The 20783-nt window shown below is 52.9% G+C and overlaps 1 protein-coding gene across 1 annotated transcript; it reads right to left on the bottom strand.

Moving 5' to 3' along the window:
* Positions 1-513: 513 nt before the first annotated feature.
* Myo1a (myosin IA) lies at positions 514-17448 on the bottom strand. The gene is made up of 27 exons (XM_036169922.1): positions 17326-17448; positions 17115-17230; positions 16773-16867; positions 15800-15904; positions 15483-15529; positions 15304-15367; positions 15047-15145; positions 12424-12527; positions 12167-12314; positions 11631-11749; positions 11465-11551; positions 10384-10449; positions 10155-10259; positions 7589-7651; positions 7206-7406; positions 6836-7062; positions 6327-6527; positions 6060-6153; positions 5608-5757; positions 5441-5509; positions 5070-5144; positions 2775-2909; positions 2092-2198; positions 1679-1811; positions 1408-1560; positions 1159-1286; positions 514-834 (listed from the first exon to the last, which is right to left on the bottom strand). Exons 1-27 carry the CDS (start codon positions 17437-17439, stop codon positions 708-710), a joined length of 3132 nt encoding a protein of 1043 aa, XP_036025815.1. The 5' UTR covers positions 17440-17448; the 3' UTR covers positions 514-707.
* Between the last annotated feature and the right edge of the window lie 3335 nt (positions 17449-20783).

The following is a 20783-nucleotide window of genomic DNA, read 5'->3' as shown; positions in this document are numbered from 1 at the left end:
TTCCTGGGAGGCAAGTGTGATACAGCCCATCTCTGGGGTGGGAAAGTGACGGAGACCCCGGGAGCAGGGTCCCGGCATAGCCCAGTTTGCCTCAGCTTGCATGAACCCTGCAGCCTTAGGCTTCTTTTTCAGGCTACATCTCCAAGGAGCCTAGTCTCCAAGACAGGCATCCTCAAGTCTTCCCTCCAGGGACACACTTAATGAATCAGCTCATTGGCCACCTGCGACCTGAGCCCTATCCGGGACTCCTACACCCCCACCCCAGTCTCTCTAAACTCCGCCAGAGCTCAGCCGGTCAAGGAGGCCAGAGTCAATTCCCCTTCTTTTCCTTATTGTCTGCACTATCTGGTTCCCAGGAGCCTAAGGGACACATGGCCTGGGGGAGTGGGGGGTGGAGGGTCCAAGGATAACTGGGTGAAAATCAGTCAAGTAAGTAAATAAGTGAGCATATGCAATGGGCGAGGTATAAGTGCACATGGATCGGCCAACGCTGCCCACACCTTTCTGAACCACATGATTTATTGGTGGGCAAATGGGCTGAAGCTGGGAGGATGCTACATTTGGAAAAGGATTCTGGGAAGGTCCAGGGAACAGAAAGGCCATCTTCAAAGATCCTTTAGTTCTAGGCTCCACTTCATGACCAGGAGAGCTAGGCAAAAGTTCTGGTCCAGAGGCAGAAGCTGCGTCTCCAGGAGGCCCCAACCTCCTCACTGTACAGTCACCTCCATGGAGTGACTCCCCTTCTTCTTGAAGATCAACTTGCTGTTCCCACCCCCCTGGGGGCCCTGGATAACCTTTACGGCCACACTGCTGTCCTTGAACCTCAATGAGAACCTGGAGGGAGAAGAGACAGAGAAACCGGAGCTGGGGTCTCCGTTCTCTCGCTGCCGCCGCGGGACTCTTTTCCAGATGACTTCCTCTCTCCCTGGAGCAAGCAGACAGACAGCACACCCCCACCCATCCGATGACTCAAGACCCGAGAGAACTTGGTGCATTGGTGAGGGGAGGGAGGTGTGGTCAACTCTAAGAAAAACCTCCGAGCCCTGCCCTGACACAGGCTGTTTCACTTTCTGATTACGCGAATTTCCCCGGTCACAATGACCAGAAAGTCCGGTCATCTGTCCCAGGCTGTCCCTCATCACCAGCTCATGGCCTTACTTCTCAGTCACAGTGACAGAGAGCTGCCTCTGTGTGGTATCCAGCACAGCTTGGTACATCTTTGTCAGCAGTTCAACCACATGGTCACTGACCAGCAGGATGTCCCCCTTGGAGGCTGCCGAGGACGTCTGAGGAATGGGGAGAAATAGAGATTAATTCCACCACCACCACTTGGGAGCAGCCGTAGTGAGAAGTTTGGCTCCAGCATATCCAGTCCACCCCGGTCCCAGGGTCCCCCACTCCAGAGACCTCACTCAGGTGCAAGCTGACGAGCCCGTCCCCAAGGCTGGTGACTGACACCCCAGCCACATTCTCCAGTCTGATGACAATTTGGGCCTGGGACTTCTTGGCATCGGTGAGGATCACACGGCCCTTGGTGAGGAGGAGAATCCGGGCAGATGTCTAGAGAGGACACAGGGCAGGGTGAGGCCTGGCATCGTCACCCAGCCCCTCCACTGGACGGAGGAGCATGCGCAGCTGGCCCCAGGCCACTTCCCACTGGGGCGCAGTGGCTCTTCACCTTGCCATTGCCTCGGTTGACCTTCCTCACGGTGTCTGCCACCAGGACAGGCCCTTCCTCCTCGCCCTTCAGTCTCTGCAGCTTGGGGTTTCCCTGCAGTCCAATGTAATCACCGCGGAATGGAATCGGGACACTGGGGACACACGAGGGGCAGGCAGTGAGAACCAGGCCCCGCTCCCCTCCGAGTGCCATGTCCCCTTCTTCTAGCATATCTTGTTTCAGTGATCCAGCGAGTGATCCAGCAATACGGTCCGGGACCAACCCCGTCGACACCTCCCATCTCCGTGTCCCCTCCGGAGACGTTAAGGGGGACACAGAGAGGTGTCTCCAGTCCTCCCAGGCATCTCTGAGGCAGGCTCAAGCTTGAGAGGCGCCAGGTGAGAAAAGCGGCTGGAGCATTGGCAGGCCCTCACCTCTGAGGGTAGGAAGCCTTCTTGCCCTTGAAGAGTTCACTGGCGCGAACCTTTTCCCTCAACATCTGCTCCTGCCTCGGGGTCAGCTGATCACGGAACTTCTTGCACTAAGGGGAAGAGGAGAAACGCTGGATCGTGGAGGTGGAAGGCAAGGGGGCCAGAGGGGGAAATGGCAGAGACTGGACACGGGAAGGGGTCCTGGAGGACTAGTGAGGGAGACAGAAACTGAGGGGTGTTGAAGAGAAAGCGGACACCAGCACATCCAAGCCCCGTGAGAGCACAATGGCCAGCACACAGGCCCAGGCTTCGCCTACACAGGCAGCATCCTAAAGCACTTCCTGAATGGAAGGAAGACCAGCTCACACTGTGACGTGAAGGAAGTCAGTCGGACACAGAAAGGACAAATATTGTGTGGTTGCCACTTACGAGAGTCTCCTAGAAAAGCGAAAGTCATCGAAACAGAAAGTAGACTTGTTACCCGGAGGGAGGTCATGGGTAGAGGGCAAAGAGCAGAAGCAGGAAGACAGCCTTGTGACAACCTGAATGTACTCTTTGCCAGAACTCCACGCTCAGCAACGGGAACACAATACTTATGTGTACTCTACCACACTAAAGAAAAAAGAAACCAGGAGGAAAATCAGGGGAGGGGTGTCACAACAGAGGAGGGAGGTGCCCGACCTCACCTTCCACTGGCAGAAGAGGCGCCGCAGCTCCTGATTGGCTGTGTTGAAGCATCTGTAAGGGGCAGCTGGCCATGTGTTGTCCAAGACTTTGGTGGGTGGCAAATTCTTCTTCAGATCCAAGAGAAATTTCTGTGCCTGCGGTGAAAGCAGGGTGTTAGGAACGGAATCAGGAGAGGAGCCAGTTTCCGGCGGCTAGATTCACACCCAGGTCCTGCCACTCAAGAGGAAAGCCACCCCCTCGTGAAAAGCGAGAGCCGAGCTGAGGAGGTGGGACCGACTGCCTCTTGGGTCTCTGTCCCTGTGCACTGTGCTTTGGGGGCAGAAAGGGAAGGACAGAAATGGGAAGCAGCGGGACAGGAGGACCTGACACCCAGGGCAGTGAGGCAGGGTGATTCCACATCAAAGCTGGGCTCTATATACCGTTCCCCCGGCTTTCTCATCTCTCAGGGTCACAATGACCTACAGCTGGGATCATCGTCTGTGATGGTTATTGGATAGACACCAAATCTTCCCCCCTCTCTACTCAACGGTGCCTAATGCCTCAGTCTGCCAGAAAGGTTCCTGCTGCAGTCCTGCCTTCTTTGTGCTCTCAGGGACAATGGCTCTCGGCCCACTTCTTGCTGATCTGAGAGTTCAATTCTGCCCTCCCCTCCCACGGGATTCTGCCAGTGTGTGAGCCGCAGCTGGAAGCCCCCCCCGCCATGCTCCAATATCTCCCACATTAGCCTTCCAGCCAGTGCGGAGTTGCCCAGTGCTTACTTTTTCCAGCTCTCCAGAGTCTAAGCCTGCCTAGCGCCATGGGCTGCTGTAACTTCTGTTAGATGGACAATCTTAGGCAAGTGGCCCGCAGCTCAGAAATCAAATGCTTTACATCCCAGCACTACCATTTATCAGCCACAGTGCCTGGAGCGAACTACTCAGCCTCCCTAAGACTTAGCTTGTTTTATTTTGTTTTGTTTTGAGACAGGATCTCACTATGGAGCTCAGGCTGAACTGGCACCTGCTATGCAGACCAGGCCGATCTCCAACTCACAGGGATTTGCCTGCCTCTACCTCCCAAATGGAGTTAAAGGCACACACCACCACACCTGGCCTGAGTCTTAGTTTGTTTAACCTGTCAAGTTAAAAGGGGAAAAGCAGAGGACCTGCATAACAGGGCTGTTAGAAGCCCTGGCATCAAGCATGGGAAGAGTGTAGCATATTGCCAGCATTCAAAGGCAATGGCACGGGATTAAAGGCCGCGGCAAAGTGCCAGAAGCATTGGGGGGACCGATGACCCAGGATTCTGGGAGTGTGATTTACTGAACCACACAGCTCCTAGGGTGATGTCCAGCAGCTGCCTGACAAAGTCCAGGTGAAAGAAAGGTTCAAAGAAGGAACTGTCAGGAAATAAGCGCAAAATCAGATTGACGAGCTCAGGTGTCGAGCAAAACAGCACGTACTGGGGGAAGAGAGGAGACGGTAGAGCCAGCCCAGCAGGCCAGGCGAGCCTGGGGCCAGGGAGGAAGGGGGAAGAAGGGCAGAGGATGCCACACGCCTCCTCCTCCTCCTCCTCCCTTCAGAACTCCCACACTCCCCGTCAAGCAGCCCAGGCTTTAGGACTACAGAGTACCAAATGAAGGCACTTCATGCCCAACTGAGCACACTTGGTGAGGGCCTGAAAAACTAACAAAGGCAATTGCCCAAGGTCAGTTACACATCCCTGCAGCCCTCAGGCTAAGGCCCCTATGGCCCCATCTTGTGTGGCCTTTCCCCAAGGCTTCACTGGGGTACTATTTCCTCTGTGGCTTTCGCAATATCCTCTGGGAAGCACCACCACTATCTAACAGACATCCTGCTGGAAGCCATCCACAGCTGGAGGCATCCTCTGTCAGATCCTTTGCCTGGGGGTTCAGGGGAGACAGGAGGGAGATGTGATCCTTCCACTTCGAGATGGATCTTGAGTTCAGGCCTGTTTTCCTGTGTCCTCATTATGCACTTCCATAAGAAGGCTCCCCTCCTCTTCTCCCACTCCTCTGCCCCCACCCCAGCCTGTCTGTCCCCAGGTCTATGCCCCCACGGCTCAGATGAGAATACCAGGACTCTTCATTGGCACAGGATACAAACAGCATCTACCTGAGCCAAGTGATGTCTGATGTGGCTCCGGCCACGGCCACGACACCAGAGCCTGGCCCAGTGTGTGACGTCTCTGTCGAAGCTCCAAGGGAAAGCTTGGCGTCAACCCCCCACCCCCCCATCCTCTCCCAAGACTGTCCCATCTCCTTTGCTGATTTGCACCTTAGCCCCGACACTTACTATACTCTTATAGATAAAATTCGCCAAGGTGAGGGCAGCGCCTGACCGGAAGTATTTCCGATAATTCTTGCGGGCCTAGAAGGGATGTGTGAGGAAGATGTCAGCCGTGAGACAGAGTCTAGGAGAAGTTCCGCTATTTTTTTTTTTTCAACCAAAGTACAGAGTCAGAAAAATAAATAAATAAACAAATGAAGGGCTGAGATTATAACAGGAAAAATGATTCCAAGTCACCAACAGATAAAGGCAGAAACACACCCAGACCCGCACACCGTCTCCCGGCTGCACATCCACAGCCAGACAGGCCAGAGCAGGAGGGCGGTCTCAGTGTCACAGCATGACCATAACCCAACGGCCCGTCTGCCCTTCCCTACCTTCCATCCTCTCACAAAAGCCTGGATCAGCAGGACTGATGCCCTTATCTTCCCATACTGCTTCTTTTGCTGTAGGGAACAGGGCACTGTTAGAAAAAGCCACACCCTAAACACCACGCCCCTGCAGCCGGAGTGACAAGGGTGGAGCTTGGGGAGGGAGGTGACACCTTGTTGCCCCGAAACCAAGCGGAGATGAGGATCTGACTCTTGCGCATCTGTTGGTAGTGGGTCCGACAGCGCCAGCCCCGGTAAACCTTCTGTATGAGGGTAGCCAGCTGCTCAATCCTCAGGCGCCTTTGTTCCTCCAGGTAGAAAAGCTGAGGTAGGGGCAAAGAGGGGCTTGCTCTCCCTTGCACTACGCCAGACGGAAGCTCCCCAGCCTGCCTCTTACACGATCACCCACCTTTCAGTGTCTACTACAGCCAGGCCAGGCCCTGGGGTGAGCTCCTAGCTTAGGGCGGAAGGTCAAGCACTCAGTTCCCAGGGTGGCACCTTCCTCGTGGACCACCCAGTCCTGCTGCACTGGATGCTGCCTTCCCCGCTAGCTCTTTCTCAGGTGAGCTGGTCACAGCTCCACATTCTAACCCCACCAAATGCCGCCCACCACTTCCTGACTCACGGTCTTGGGGCTTCTGATGAAGATCTTCGTCTTCCCATAGGCCAGCTCTTCTGAGGACACAGTCAGAGACTCTAGGACCTTCTCCACACCTTCCCTACAGGGGCAGATGGAAGAGAGAGCTGTAGGTGAGGTATGCCAGGCAGAGAACTCCTCCACATCTCCCCTATCCCTCTAAAGCCCTGTTGAAGAAAAGCATCATTTTCCCAAGAACCCATGCACCCTCTTCAGCAGATTTTCCCAAGCCCCTCTCTCCCCACTGGGTCTTACCTGTCTCCCCCATTCCAGTGAGGCCAGGTGCTCCGGCTCAGCAATCGGTACCTTTCAAGGAAAGGCTTATAGCCCTGGCGGTGGGCATAGCCAGCCCTCCGCACCCGAACGTTCTCCAGCAGCCCCAGGTAACGAGCCTGGACCACAACCAGCTCTGAGGAGAACTTGCCTTGCTGTTGCTGGTCATTGGGCTTTATGCACCTGGTCAGGAAGTCGGGAAGACGCTGGCTCAGGAGCAGACTCCATGCTAGTGACACTGCCCTCCCTGGTCTTCACATGCCTGCTCCCCACACCCCCCTGAGATGGGCGTTCAGTAGAAGTGAAAGGAGACCTCTGATAGCATTCTGTGGGCCACAGGATGCTCAGCGAGCTCCTCATCTGTCCCCGTCTCCCGTCGGCAAAGAGTCTCTAGAATCCTATTCCAGAGACTCCCCGACACAGACATGTTCTACCAGGCTCGGACCCCACCCCCACGTGAAGGATGTTCCCCTGTGGGCCCAGCTTTCCACCTGATGTAGTTGGGGTTCTTAGAATACAGGTTCTTCATGAGTATGGCCACCGAATTCTTAAACTGGGCCCCAGCAGTTGGGGGTCGTTTCAGAGAGGCTTCCTTGGGATTACCCTCTGGGAACAAGGACCGAAGGAGGGGATGTCGGGCCTTCCACATTGTCTGGGATAGGTCTCGGAAGAGCAGGTCGTTATTCTTGTCGATGAAGCCGGTCACGTTGTATGTCACCTGCAGAAGGGCAGATGTGGGTTCAGGTCCTGTACGTGGCCTTCTTCCAGCATTTGGACCCCCCAGTCTCACTGAGAAGCACTCTCAGTTTCCACCTTGGGACCCACCTCTGCTTCCAGTCCCTCACAGCCTTTCTACGTCACCTTGCCCGCATAGTGGCAGATGCGGAAGCAGCTGAGGCCCATGGTGTGGTCGTACTGGCGCTGGGCATTCTGGGTGACTTTGCTCTCATAGTGACTGTTCTTGGAGAAGAGCTGGTTCAGCTTGGCTAGGAAAGTGGAGTCGCTGACCACCCCAGGTCTCAGACACTCCTCGTCCAGCATGGCCAGGATGCCTCGCTGACTCTAGGTCAAGAGAACAAGATCGATGTAAGCTTGACCTACCTGGTCCTTCAAGGTGTCCACATTATCGCTGCTGTCCCCTCAACCCTCTCTCACCAAGCTGGGGGAAAGGGAGACAGGGAGACAGGGGAGGGGGGATGTTCAGGCAGTCTGGAAAGGGAGGTCCCAGAGCTGAGACCACTCACGTGCTCGATGAGGTTACAGATGATGCCGTTGTCAAAATATTCCACCTTTGTCCATGGTATGCCCTGGCAAAGGGAGTCATCAGTTACAGAAACAAGGCCCGGACATTCCTAAAGGCTCCCTTTAGCCCACCCTAAAAGGAACTTTCAAGGGGCTGGAGAGATGGCTCAGCAGTTAAAAGCACTGGCTGCTTCCTGAGGACCCGGGTTCAATTCCCAGCACCCATGTGGCAGCTCACAACTGTCTATAACTCCAGTTCCAGGGGATCTGACACCTTCACACCAATGCACATAAAATAAATGGGCTACCAAGTGAGTTCCAGGAAAAGGCACAAAGCTACACAGAGAAACCCTGTCTCGAGAAAAAAAAAAAAAAAAAAAAAGGAACTTTAGAAAGGCCTGTCACTCAGAGAGGACCTTGGTTTGATTCCGTTTACAACCCATCCCTCCCAGGCTGGTGAGGAGTGTGTGTGTGTGTGTGTGTGTGTGTGTGTGTGTGTGTGTGTGTGTGTGTGTGTGTGTCTCAGAGAGCGGGTAGACACATAGGAGAAACCAGAGCACCTGAAAGACAAGACCTGGAGATGGTGCAGGCTGGGAGGGGACAGGCTGTGTCAGGCGCAGGCTGAGACAGAGCCCACCACTGGGAGTAGAGAAGGATCATGTACATGGGGAAGAGGAAGGGCCAGAGTGCTCTGACATGATCAGTACATCTAGAGAGTGTGAATCAGGGCTGTTACCCAGCAGCAAAGTCAAACTGTGGTGCATCTCCAAAGATCTACACCTGTGGTTTATTCAACGGTGCTCACCACGAACTTGCTAGAACACGGACTGCTCCTTCTCCTGTGCTGTTTCCAACTCAGCATGTCTGGGATGCACCCAGGAATTTCCAACCTGCCCCCAGTGGTGGGGTTGCTTTCAGCCCAGGACCACACTTCAAAAACTGCTGATCCAGGGCTGAGATGTCTCCGTGGATAAATGTGCCTGCTACCAAGCCTGATGCCCTGAGTTCAATCCCCCGGTCCCACATGCTTCATGGACAGAGTCAACTTCTCCAAGCTGTCCTCTGACCTCCACACAAAAGTACATACATGCCCAACACTCACACAAATAAATAAGATAAAAAATAACCACTGATAAACACCTATTTTTAGACTACATAATTTTTTGTTGTTGTTGTTGTTTTGTTTTTCGAGACAGGGTTTCTCTGTAGTTTTGGAGCCTGACCTGGACTAGCTCTGTAGCCCAGGCTGGCCTCGAACTCACAGAGATCTGCCTGGCTCTGCCTCCCGAGTGCTGGGATTACAGGCGTGTGCCACCACCGCCCAGCTAGACCACATAATTTTTTTAAAGTAAGGACGCTCTCTGCTTTGAGCTCCTGCTGAACGTCAGGCTCACAGGAGACTACGTCATCCCTCCCAGTGGCCAGACAACTCTGCCAGGGGTCAGCCCCGAACGCAGGCTATGGCGCATGGGTCTTTCCCTCTCCCCTCACAGTTTCTTAGAGGAAAGAGACTGAAACTAAGTGAAGATGCTTTTCTACTTCTTCCTAAAATACCCAACAGGCTAAATGTAAGATGGCACCTTGTGGTACCACACAGCCATAAAGAGGATTACCTTGCTAAGCAATGACGAGGTACAGAACAGAGTGCATTCTCTGGCTTTTATATATGTTTTATATATATATATATATTTTTAAAAGTCTATTTACATATTTGCATGTAAATAGGTAGAAGACCTTCTGATCTTTTCGGGGAGAAAAAAATGAGAGTTTAGGGACAGAGGCGAAAGGAGACTTTTACTCACCTTTTTAAAAAGTTTTTTGAATTTTGAAATATAGGAATGTGTCATCTTTGAGCATTTAGGTTGTTAAAACAAAAAATGTTTTTAAAGTCTTTGCATTGTGGCGTGTTGCCGGGATCCCTGCTGTAGAGACAGCAGCACACAGGGAGCATGTCTGGAAAGGTTTAAGGAGTGAGACTCGGTGGCTTAATCAGAGAGCTTTTCTAACACCTAGCCATGGGGTCCACACTGACTCACACTGAGGGGTTTACACTGGGTCAGAGAAGGGGTGTGGAAACCCGGCTCCGCTGGGCACTTCACTTCTGATGAGTAAGTCTAGAACAACGCAGCTCCCACAGCAGACAGCAGCATCACCCAGTGCCCCGGGGAAGGCAAAGGCCTCTGACCGTCAGGGAAAGGGGCGGAAAGGGATGTGCAGGGTGCCAAGCCCAGGAGAAATGTCCCTCTCAGTTTGTCTTACAGACTGCCATGGGCCAAGCAGAGCTGTCTACTCTTATCAGGACTCTCCACACACAAACACCCTTCCATCCATCTGGGCCCTGTCTGAACTGGCCTGGGGTGGAAGGCTGGGGACGTGGAAGATGGGAATCGGACTGTTGGGGTGAGTTGGAAATGCTGAATGCTCGGCTATGAGAGGGAAACATCTTGTCCTTTATGTTCCCATCTGGGGACAATTAGAAGAAAATTGTGATTGAGAAGAAAGGCGCACATCTGGAAGAGTAGGCAGGAGCCTCGGCTTAGGAAGTCCTTAGCAGGAGGCTGGGCTTACTTCTCTCTTATATTCCTCCTGTTCCTCCTTCAAGGTCAGCTCTATGAACACCTGCTGTAGTTTCTCGTTACAGTAGTTGATCACGAACTGCTCAAAGCTATTGTCCTGTGAGTGAAAGGAAAGTGACTTACCTCAGACCCGTCCTCCTCACAGGCCCTCTCTCACCCACTGCCAGCCTGTCCCCCTACATGGGGGAGCAGGCCGCTGGGCTTCGTTGATGCTCTCTCACCTCCAATATCTCAAATCCGTAGATATCCAGGACCCCCATAACCTTCCTCTTCTCCCCAGTGCCCACCTAAAGAGGAGGGAGGGCAAACGTGAGGAGTAGCCCCCAGCGCACACCGGGGGCTAGAATTAGAGCAGGGACCAACAGAATGCCATGAGCTGGACCAAGCTGGGGAGGAACTGGGGGTCTACCCTCCTCCTGCATCTGCCACGGGACAAGCAGAGGAGGAAGAAAGGGAAGATGCAAATGGATTTCATGATGGTTCCCCCGACATGAAGAAGAAAAACATTAAATGTTCTTAAGACAGTGGCCCTCAACCTTCCTAATGCTGTGACCCTGTAATACAGTTCCTCATGGTGTGCTGACTGACCCCCAACATTATCTCCATTGCCATTTCATAACTGTAGTTTTGCTACCGTTATGAATCATAATGTAAATCTGTGCTTTCTTGCTTTCTTTCTCTTTTTTTTTTGGTTTTTCGAGGCAGGGTTTCTCTGTGTAGCTTTGCACCTTTCCTGGAACTCACTTGGTAGCCCAGGCTGGCCTCGAACTCACAGAGATCCGCCTGCTTCTGCCTCTCGAGTGCTGGGATTAAAGGCGTGCGCCACCACCACCCAGCTGTATCTGTGCTTTCTAATGGTCTTAGGTGACCCTTGTGAAAGGGTCATTTAACCCCCAAAAGGGCCATGACCCGCAGGTTGGGAAATACTGCACTGTAGGGATGGTAAAGAAACACTGAAATGTATGCACAACATGGCTCTTATTCAGCCCTAAAAAATGAATTGAATTATATCATTTGTATTGATGTGAGTGGGATTTCTGAGTCATACAGCAGCCATGTACATTCTGATCTGCAGAATTCACAGTTGTGACTGGCTGTTGCCAAATCGGGAAACTGAGGCTCAGAGTCTTTGTGAAGGCGAGAGACAGGTAAATAGCTGGATGAGACTGTGGACCTCAAACTCCTGGAAGGAAGTATACCTTCCTCTTCATGTTCCCCTCTCTTGCATCTCAGAAACCAGCGAATGGAGCTGGCAGCCAGGGCAAGAAGGGGCAGCAGGCTTTGGGGAAGGGCATCTCTCACCTTGATGCTCTCGTTGATGCGATTCACTATCCAGTCGAAGAGGCGGCTGTAGACATTCTTAGCCAGGGCATCCCGAGCATATTGAGCCTGGGGTGTGGGGCACAGTCTCATGAATGTGGCACGCACAGAACAGCCTCAAAGTCAGCTCCTTCAAGAGGGCTCTTACCTGCATGACATTCAGTACTGTGACCACCTTTTCTTTGGCTGTCTCCATGGTTCTTGAGCACAAAGCCTTCTCTAATTCTACGGAACTCAAGCCCATCATCTCCCCGATCTCCCGAACACCTAGCATGACAAAGGAGTACAAGGCAGCTGGAGATGGGACCTTGTCTCAGTGGAGGAAGAGCCAGGATGACTAGGGACCCACTTTGCCTGGGGAAGTCACTGCAGTTGACCCAGGAGGAATGAGACACACTGCCTGTACTATCTACTTTCATATGAGGAGCTCCTGAAACAGGCCAGATTGTCCCCAAATCTCAGAAGATTCGGCTAAGGCTCTGACAGTCACAGGTCAAAGCCTAAACATTTTCAGAAGCTCATTCCAAAGCGCTTCAGTAGAGTCATTGGGAAGCCTCTTGGGAGGAGACTGCAGGAGTGGGCTGAGGGGAAGAGCACCAGGTGACGTCAGTCACGTAGGAGGTGGCCCCAAGGCTGGACCCGGGGTAGGAGATTCCGAGTGGGCTCCAGCGAGGTGGTACTAACCTCTCCCGTCACTGATGCCGCTTGCTGGTATCCCATTGGCCTGGAACTCGTCTGTCAGCTCCACGTTCCCCAGCTTCAGCACCAGGGCTGTCACCTCCAGTACTTGTCTGATCTCATCCTCTGAGAACCCAATCACTGACATTGCACTCTTGGGAAGGAAGCAGGGACCCGCTGAGCTGATGCGTCCAGTCCAATGCCTCCATTCACAAATCCCGGGCTCAGAGGACGACCTGAGGGCCCCAGTCTGCCCCGCTCACCTGCACAGCTCTGAAGTTGGAGGCATCATCCATGCCATTCACTCTGGACACTTCCCTGTTCAGATAGGAATAGCTGCTTGTATCCGGCTCAAGCTTTAGGGTCTCTGGGGGGCAAGTATGGAAGAAAAGGGTTAGCACGTGCTGTCTGGAATACACCAGCCTGACACCCCACGACCCTTGCCCTTGTCATATTTTAGGTCCATCCCTTGTCTCCTTTGGATGGGGTTAATAGATTTCCATGATGATAAACTAACCTTTAAAGTGGTTTTTAGGGCTTGGGTGTTCCTACCTGTGAGAGTTCCACAAGAGTCTCACTGATTTTCATTCCAACCCTCAGGGTCTAAACAATGAAAACTAATCAAGCAAACCCTCTCTCCTACTCAGGCAAGAAGGTGAGGGAAGAAGGGAAAACACCTATCTGCCCCGACTCAACGCCCTGGGCTGTGTCTGTCAACACATCCAGTATCTGTTTCCTGGCTCTGATGCCTCCTCTGGAAGGTTCTCTCCAATGCTGAAGGCTGAGCCAAATGGCTTTCTTGTGCTCCCCTGAGGTAAGTAAGACTGTCCCGGCCCACATCATGAGAGCTAGGTTTTGATTTTTTTTTTCTCTATCATCCCCCCAAATGAGTGATTTGTGTGTTGGGACTGCTTTTCATCTCCATATTCTGTGTACCTGGTTGGCAAACAGGATTTTTTTTTTCATTTTAATAAATGAGTCAAGGAAATGTCCCAAGCTGTTTACCTAAGATAGGAAGAGTTAGGCTGATCATAGACTAGATGCATATCAACTCTATGCAAATGGTCTGAGAATCAGGAGAGTCAACATCAGCTTGGATTTTAGTAGCAGCCCTCTCTATCACACAGATTCTGAAATAGAAGCTTACTAAGGAAGGGAAGCTACGGAGAGAATGAGTCAGAAAACTTGGGAATAATGACTCCAGGGGGATTCACCCAGACTCAACTGAAACTAACAGGTATGGACCCAGCCAGAACAAAACCCTGTGAGTCATACATATTGAACAGCATCAAGGCCATTAGGTAAGAAGTGGGAGGACAGACCTGCAGCATCTCCTGAACCACAGAGATTTCAAGGAGCAGAAAAAAGCTGTGCAAAAGTCAAGCACGGCGTGACACGGAATCCAAGAGACGGCCCCCTGGGGACCAGGCATCCATGGTTCTCACAGCTGGACAGGAGACTAAGACAAGCGCTCAAAGTCCCACCCGACCCCTCAGTGAGGCCCACTTGGAGCCATCTCTGGCCAGTCCAGTTCTCAGGCTGCTGTGGACTCCCCTCCAGGACAGGCGAGGAGAGTCACTCTGTCCACTCCTATAGCTGTCTGCTTAGGCTTACTGGTACCGACCATACCACACCTGCCATCCCTACGAGGCTGAGTTCTTTGATGACAGGGCCCATGTCATCCTCAGCTCTGTCGCTAGACCCTAACATAATGCTGATTGGGGGGCTCAAGGATTGCTTGAGGAATGGATGAAGGAAGGAAACCTCCAGAGAGCTAAGAAAAGAAATCCAGGGGACACTGCAGGTGGTGGAGGAGGAGGTGGTGGAGGTGGTGATGGTGGTGGTGGTGGTGATGATGGTGGTGATGATGATGGTGATGATGGTGGTGCAGGTGGTGGTGGAGGTAGTGGAGGTGGTGGTGATGGTGGTAATGATGGTGGTGCAGGTGGTGGTGGTAGTGATGATGATGGTGATGATGGTGTGCAGGTGGTGGTGGTGGTGATGTGGTGGTGGTGGAGGTGGTGGTGGTGGTGGAGGTGGTGGGGGGGGTGGAGGTGGTGGTGGAGGTGGTGGTGATGGTGATGTGGTGGTGGTGGAGGTGGTGGGGGGGGTGGAGGTGGTGGGGGGGTGGAGGTGGTGGTGGAGGTGGTGGTGATGGTGGTGGTGATGGTGGTGGTGGTGATGGTGGAGGTGGTGGTGGTGGTGGTGGTGGTGGTGGTGGTGGTGGTGGTGGAGGTGGTGGTGATGGTGGTGGTGGAGGTGGAGATGGTGGTGATGGTGGAGGTGGTGGTGGTGGTGGAGGTGGAGGTGGTGGTGGAGGTGGTGGTGATGGTGGTGATGGTGGTGATGGTGGTGATGGTGGTGGTGGAGGTGGTGGTGGTGGCGCACACCTGTAATCCCTCAAGAGACACAAGCAGGCGGATCTCTGTGAGTCTGAGGCCAGGCTACTCTACAGAGAGAATTTCAGGATAGCCAGAGTGACCGGGTCTTACAAAATAAATCAAACAAACAAACAAACAAAAACCAAAAAAGAAGGGAAAGAATAAAAGAAACCCTGGGAAGCTCCCAGGTGAGGCGGGTGTATCAGCCCTAGCACTGTCACCATCCTGCCCGCCAGCTCCTCTGTGTGTCTGTCAACAGAACCAGGGAGGTCGAGGGAAAAAGCAGCCGGGAGGCAAAGGCGGCCGCCTCTGGCAATCCTCCCAGGAAGACAACAGAGCAAGCACAGGATTCGCTCTCAACCAGGGGTCATAAGGCTCAGGGTGCAGACGCAGGCCAGGAGAAATGGGGAGGGCCTTGAGGAGGCAGGAAGAGGAGCCTGGTGTCCTGGGCAGGGGACGAGGTTGGGAGGTTGGGGCGTCCGTCACGTCCAGGATGAGCACGTACTCAGCAGCTGGGCGTCGGCGCCCGCCAGCAGCTGGTAGAAGATGTGGAAGTTCCTTTCTCCTTGGAGCTGTTTGACCACTCGGGACTTCTCCAGCAGATCTGGGAGAGAGTGGGGAGACATCCTCCTCAGAGCCCAGGAGACAGCACAACACCCCTCTAACTCTGCCCTGAGCCCGTGGTTCCCAAGGGTTGGGGTGGTGGGGGGAGCAGAGTTGGCAGGCGGGAGAGTTGGCGAGGCTCATGGGAGGGGCACATACAGTTTGTGATGACACCGCCCAGCGGGGATCCTTTGAAGTCAAACTCAATATCCATGTATTTTCCCTTCAGAGAGAGAGAGAGCAGAGGAAGCCTTGGCTCTCCTCTCCTCACCCCTGCGCTGCCCGGCTCACCCTCGGCGCCCCCCACCCCACTCCTCCAGGCAGATGCCCTCACTCACAAATCGAGAGGAGTTGTCATTGCGGATGGTCTTGGCATTGCCAAATGCTGTGGAAATGAAGGAAGGGAAAGAGGGGGGCTGCAGCTCCCCAGGGTGAGACTCCGGAGGAGGGAAGTCCTGCGGGGACAGCCCCCTCCAGTCTGCTGACCATGGTTCCATTTTGGAATAAATGGTGATTTTGGAAGAGTATCTAAGGCGGAGAGACTGGGTGTAGGGGGGAGGGCAGACATGGGGGGGATGGAGAGAGTGGGACCAGAGTGCTTACCCTCCAGCCCCGGGTTTGAGGGGGTGGGGGGAGTGGAGAGAGTGGTGCTCACCCTCCAGCACCGGGTTTGACTGAAGCAGCTGCTCCTTCACTGAGTTCACCTGCTCTCCTTTCCCACAGACGGCAGCAACATAGGACATCACCAGCTTACTCGCCTCTGTGCATAAGAAGTTCTGAGTCCCCAGCCAAAGCACCCTCGATACCACGCAATTAACTATCACAGAGTCCCTGCCAGGGCGTACCCACTTCCATCTCCCTGACTCCGACACCTTGCACCACAGCAGTAAGAAAAACAGAAAAGATGGCTCAGTGGTTAAGAACACTTACTATGCCAAGTGTGGTGGCAGTGCACGCCTTTAATCCCAGCACCAGGGAGGCAGAGGCAAGTGGATCTCTGTGAGTTCGAGGCCAGCCTGGTCTACAGAGTGAGTTCCAGGACAGGCTCCAAAGCTACACAGAGAAACCCTGTCTTGAAAAACCATTAAAAAAAACAAAACAACAACAAAAAAAAAAACACTAAAAACCACTTGCTTCTCCCTCTCTCTCCCTCTCTCTCTCTCTCAGTAGCCTTGGCTGTCCTGGATCTCACTCTGTAGACCAGGCTGGCCTCGAACTCACAGATCCTCCTGCCTCTGCCTCCCGAGTGCCGGGATTACAGGCGTGCGCCACCGCCCGGTGTTACTTGTTACTCTTGTAGAAGTCCTAGGCTGAGTTCTCAGCACCCACATCAGGTGGCTCAAAACCACCTAGAACTTCAGTTCCAGAGGATCTGACACCCTCTTCTGGATTCTTCAGGCAAGTGCACATATGTGGTGCAAATACACACACACATTCAACCATGCACATAAAATAAATACATCCCTAAAGAAGGAACAGGAAAAAAACAAAACAAAACAACAACAACAAAAAAAAAAAAAAAAAACAAAGAGGAAGCGGGGGGGATTGAGGACGGGGCAGGCCTGTCTTGGAGAAAGAGACAATTCCAGACATGAGTCCCTGTTCCCCCATGCCAGATGCCACCTCACCTGTCTTCCCAGCCCCACTCTCGCCCGTGATGAGGATACACTGGTCTCGGTCCCGATCCCTCAGTGACTGGTAGGCCATATTTGCCAAAGCATAGCTTGCAGGAAGGAAGTAGACAACTGATGTGAGGCCAGCCCGAGATAGCATCTTTCCATCCATAGCACTAGGTCCATCCACCCTTCTTCCGTGGATGAGATTAGGCCGGAAGTGACAGGCCTAGGAAGGACTCTCGGGAAGAAGGGTGCTGGAGAACCTCCTTTGGGGGTGGAGGGATGGGGGAAATTAAGATGCTCCACGGACATCAAGCTAGAGCTTCGCCAGCCCTCCTCTGGTCCTTTACTCACATGTGGGGTTTCACCTCATAGAAAGTGTAGTCCCGGTATTTAGCAATGAACTCTGGGCCATAGATGGGAAGCTGCTGGTAGGGATTCACTGAGATCACCACATTCCCAATGTAGGTCTGGGGTTGGGAGGGGGTTGAAGCAAATGAGCCTGGCAGGAGGATTACCAGAACCCTCTGGGTACCCCACCGCCTGGCACCCATGCCGAGCTCACATAAATTTCCTTGCTTTTGTAACGAAGCTGGAGGTTCTTGATCAGAGAGTCCTCATCCAGGGGTTCCAGAAGGACAAGGTCCTCCACCCCCACAGGGCCTTCCAGGAGAGGCATGTCAAGAGGGCTGAGGATCCTAGGGGTAAACATGGTAAACTGATGGTGCTTGTTCAGCTTAAGGGCTAAGTCATGGTGGGAGGAGGAGAGGGCAGATGTCCCTACAAGTACCCTCTTTTTCCTCTCTGCAGAAGAGCCCTCTAGTCCAAAGAGCCTCTGGACTAGCCTGGCCAGCCAGGGAGGTGGAAGGACCCTCTGACCCCTTGGTAGGGGTGGGATGGCCGTTAGATAGGCCTGTTTGTCCACCTGCCTGGGGAAGGGTGGCATCAGTAGGCACTGATATGGGAGCAGAACCGTGCTTAAAGGGGAGGGCTGAAGGAAGCGTGACCCAAGCTTTCTTCCTCAGCTGAGCACCGAAAGTACCCTCCCTCCTCGGGGAGTGCTCCCTGGCTGCTTGCCCAACCCCATTTCAGTCACCTAATCCCTCCACAACGCCTGTCTCCAGTGGTCTCTCTTCCCTGTCATCACCACAGCGAACTTCAGTTTTAGATGATGTTGGACAAGGTGATGAGTTCAAGAATACGGATAGTCCCCCACAAAAGATGGAGCCTCCCCATGGAACACGGGAGTGGGCTTGTTTTCCTAACTGTCATGCCTCTCTGGCCTCCTGCTTTGTCTTTAATTGTAAAATCTTCAGATTTTATACCCATTCCTATCATCTTCTGGCATGGACTTTGCCTGCAGACACACCCCGTCCTTTAGTAGCTGGTGGGGGTGGACAAGAAGGAGTACTACAGGAAGGACTGTGGGCCGGGCTGCCCGAAGCAGGCGCACGGCAGGTGTTTCTGCAGGAAGAAACGCCCTCTTCGTGTGGACCGAGCAGGCGGGTGGCAGAATTAGTACAGTGGTCGCTGCTACTCCCAAGCAGGACTCTTAACACATCCCCCATTCTCCTGCTTCTCTGAACCTAGACCAACAGGGATGCCATGTGGGGCAAGGATGGGAGCCGGCCTTCTTTTCCCTCCATTCTGCTTTTCCCAAGCTCCAGTAACTTCCTAAATTCCTAGGCTGCAATGGGAACACTGGTAACAGCAGCCTCTGGGAAGCATGCAGCATTCATCACAGGCCGGGCAGTTACAATTGCCCATGAAGTCCATATTCTTAATATCCCTTGTATTTCAGATTAAAGCTAAGTAGCCATGCATGGTGGCTTATACCTGTAATCACAATATTCAGGAGGCCAAGGCAGGAGGATTGCCATGAGTCTGAGGCCAACTGGAGTTACACAGTGAATTCCAGACCACCCTGAAGTGCAAAGTAAGATCCAGTCTACACACATACACACACACACACACACACACACACACACACAGAGAGAGAGAGAGAGAGAGAGAGAGAGAGAGAGAGAGAAGGAGGGAGGGAGAGAGTGTGTCTTTAAAGCCACTTGGCAGAGAAGGGTGTGGAGCAGAGGTAGGGAAGGAGGACACATCTTTTGAGTTTGAATTGAGAGGAGTTAAAAGGACTTTGGAGGTGAGAAAGAGGAAATAGAAACAGATCCTAGAAGTGGCCCCCCAGGGTGACAGGTCAAAGCAGGACTTACCCAACACTGGGACAAGAGTAAGAGTGTACTTCAGTGCCCCTTGAAAAATGGTGGTGGGAAGTCTCAGTCTGTCAGACAGTGGATGAGCCACAGACGCCAAGAGAGCCGCCTAGTTAGCAGGAGCTGTCCATGGTGTCAGGGAAGCCTGGCGTCCCCCATCAGACCTTCCACAGTGTTGCCTCCTTTAGTCCAGGCTCCCTGTGCCGCCACTCAGGCCAGAGAGATGGCTGCTCAGCACAAAGTCCAGGGCTGTTCCTGCTGAGGGTGTGGCTCCCTTAACCCTTCACAAGCCCTTGACGCTCAGCCTCCCTGCGTTTAGGGAAAGGCTCTGCCTGGCTTTTGCTGAGGGGCTCCAATAGAGATGAGTTCATGCCCCACTATTGCAAGAATTTGGAAATAAGAGCAAAAGAAACAGAATTCGTAGCCAAGGAAAAGATTTTCCAAAAAAGGGTTGGGAACTTTGCCATGGATGGAAGCAGGCTGGGGGGGTGGGGGGGTGTCTTCCTAGCAGAGAAGTAATATCTCCTTTAAACCTACCTACCTTTCCTATCTTTTTGGGAGACCCAGAGTTCTCGGATTACCTGGAGGGCCAGTGACAAAATTCCAAACCTGTCCATTTCCCTTCCTCTGAGTGAGATCTCATTATAGAGACCACAGATTAAAAGCAGAGCTGTGACTCCTTACATTTCATGGACCTACCACCACATCATGAACGGGTAAGCCCATCCTTTGAGGCAGGCAGTGCAGATAATTCATTCTGTGGGAAAACAGAGGCAGACACCATGCTCACATGACCCCTGTGCCCCCATTAGGAACCAGGAACAGGGCACACTTCCCAATCTTGTCTACCAAAGAATACAGCCTCAGTTCTGAGGTTTCTATCTTAATCATTTCTCAGCAGGATACCAAGTAAGACCCTGAGATGCTGTTTCCTGGGCATTAGTCCAGCAGAAGATGGCTCCCCAGACAGGTAAAAGCTTATAAAATCCAATTTCCCAACATGCCTTCACCCATTCAGGTAAATTCCTAAACAGCATGCCCCTCTGCCTACTCTCTTCTCTCAGTGACATGCACAAAGAGAAAATTAGGTAATTGTGACACTTAACTAACATGGAGACCTGATTTTCCAACTCTCTCAGCTTTTGCTGCTTGGTTCAAGGTCCGAGATCTATTGCTCCAGCAGAAGCACTCTGCATAAACCTGGTACATCAGCAGTTCCGTTTTCAACCTGCCCATACATAATTTATTGATTGACTACAACTATCTGAAGGGAGGGAAGCAAGGTGAGGAGAAAGCTGAGCAGACGTGGTATCAAAACATAATCCCCTATTATGGGGGGTGGGGCCCTGTGATTGTGTCAGAGCCAGGGTAACTACTGATCCCACAGACCTAGAGTAAGAAACACTTTCCCAGGACCACACCACTGCAAACCTCCACAGCTGGGACTAGAGCCTGGGGTCTTACATTCTCACAACTACAGTCTGCAGCCACTTGGGGTTTGTCTCCTCTACGCATTCACTCATGTGCCTACTGCATGACTTAAAACAAGATGGCAGTTTGGTTTTAAAACAATGACACTAATATTACAGCTCCTGCTACCACCCATGCTAGTCTGCCTGGGACCCCATGGACTCCTATGTAGCTGGAAGTGTGAATCTACCAGCTAAAGTGACGGAAGTCTGTGATGGAATGGTGGCGCACTTTCAATCCCGGCACTGGGAAGGCAGAGACAGGTTTGATGCCAGACTGGTCTACATAGGGAGCTCCAGGCCAGCCAGTGCTGCATAGTGAGACCCTATCCTTT

The sequence above is a fragment of the Onychomys torridus genome, chromosome 20, assembly GCF_903995425.1.
Source record: "Onychomys torridus chromosome 20, mOncTor1.1, whole genome shotgun sequence".
NCBI classification, from domain to species: domain Eukaryota; kingdom Metazoa; phylum Chordata; class Mammalia; order Rodentia; family Cricetidae; genus Onychomys; species Onychomys torridus.
The sequence above is the reverse complement of the archived record's forward strand: the minus strand, read 5'-3'. Positions and strand labels throughout refer to the sequence as shown.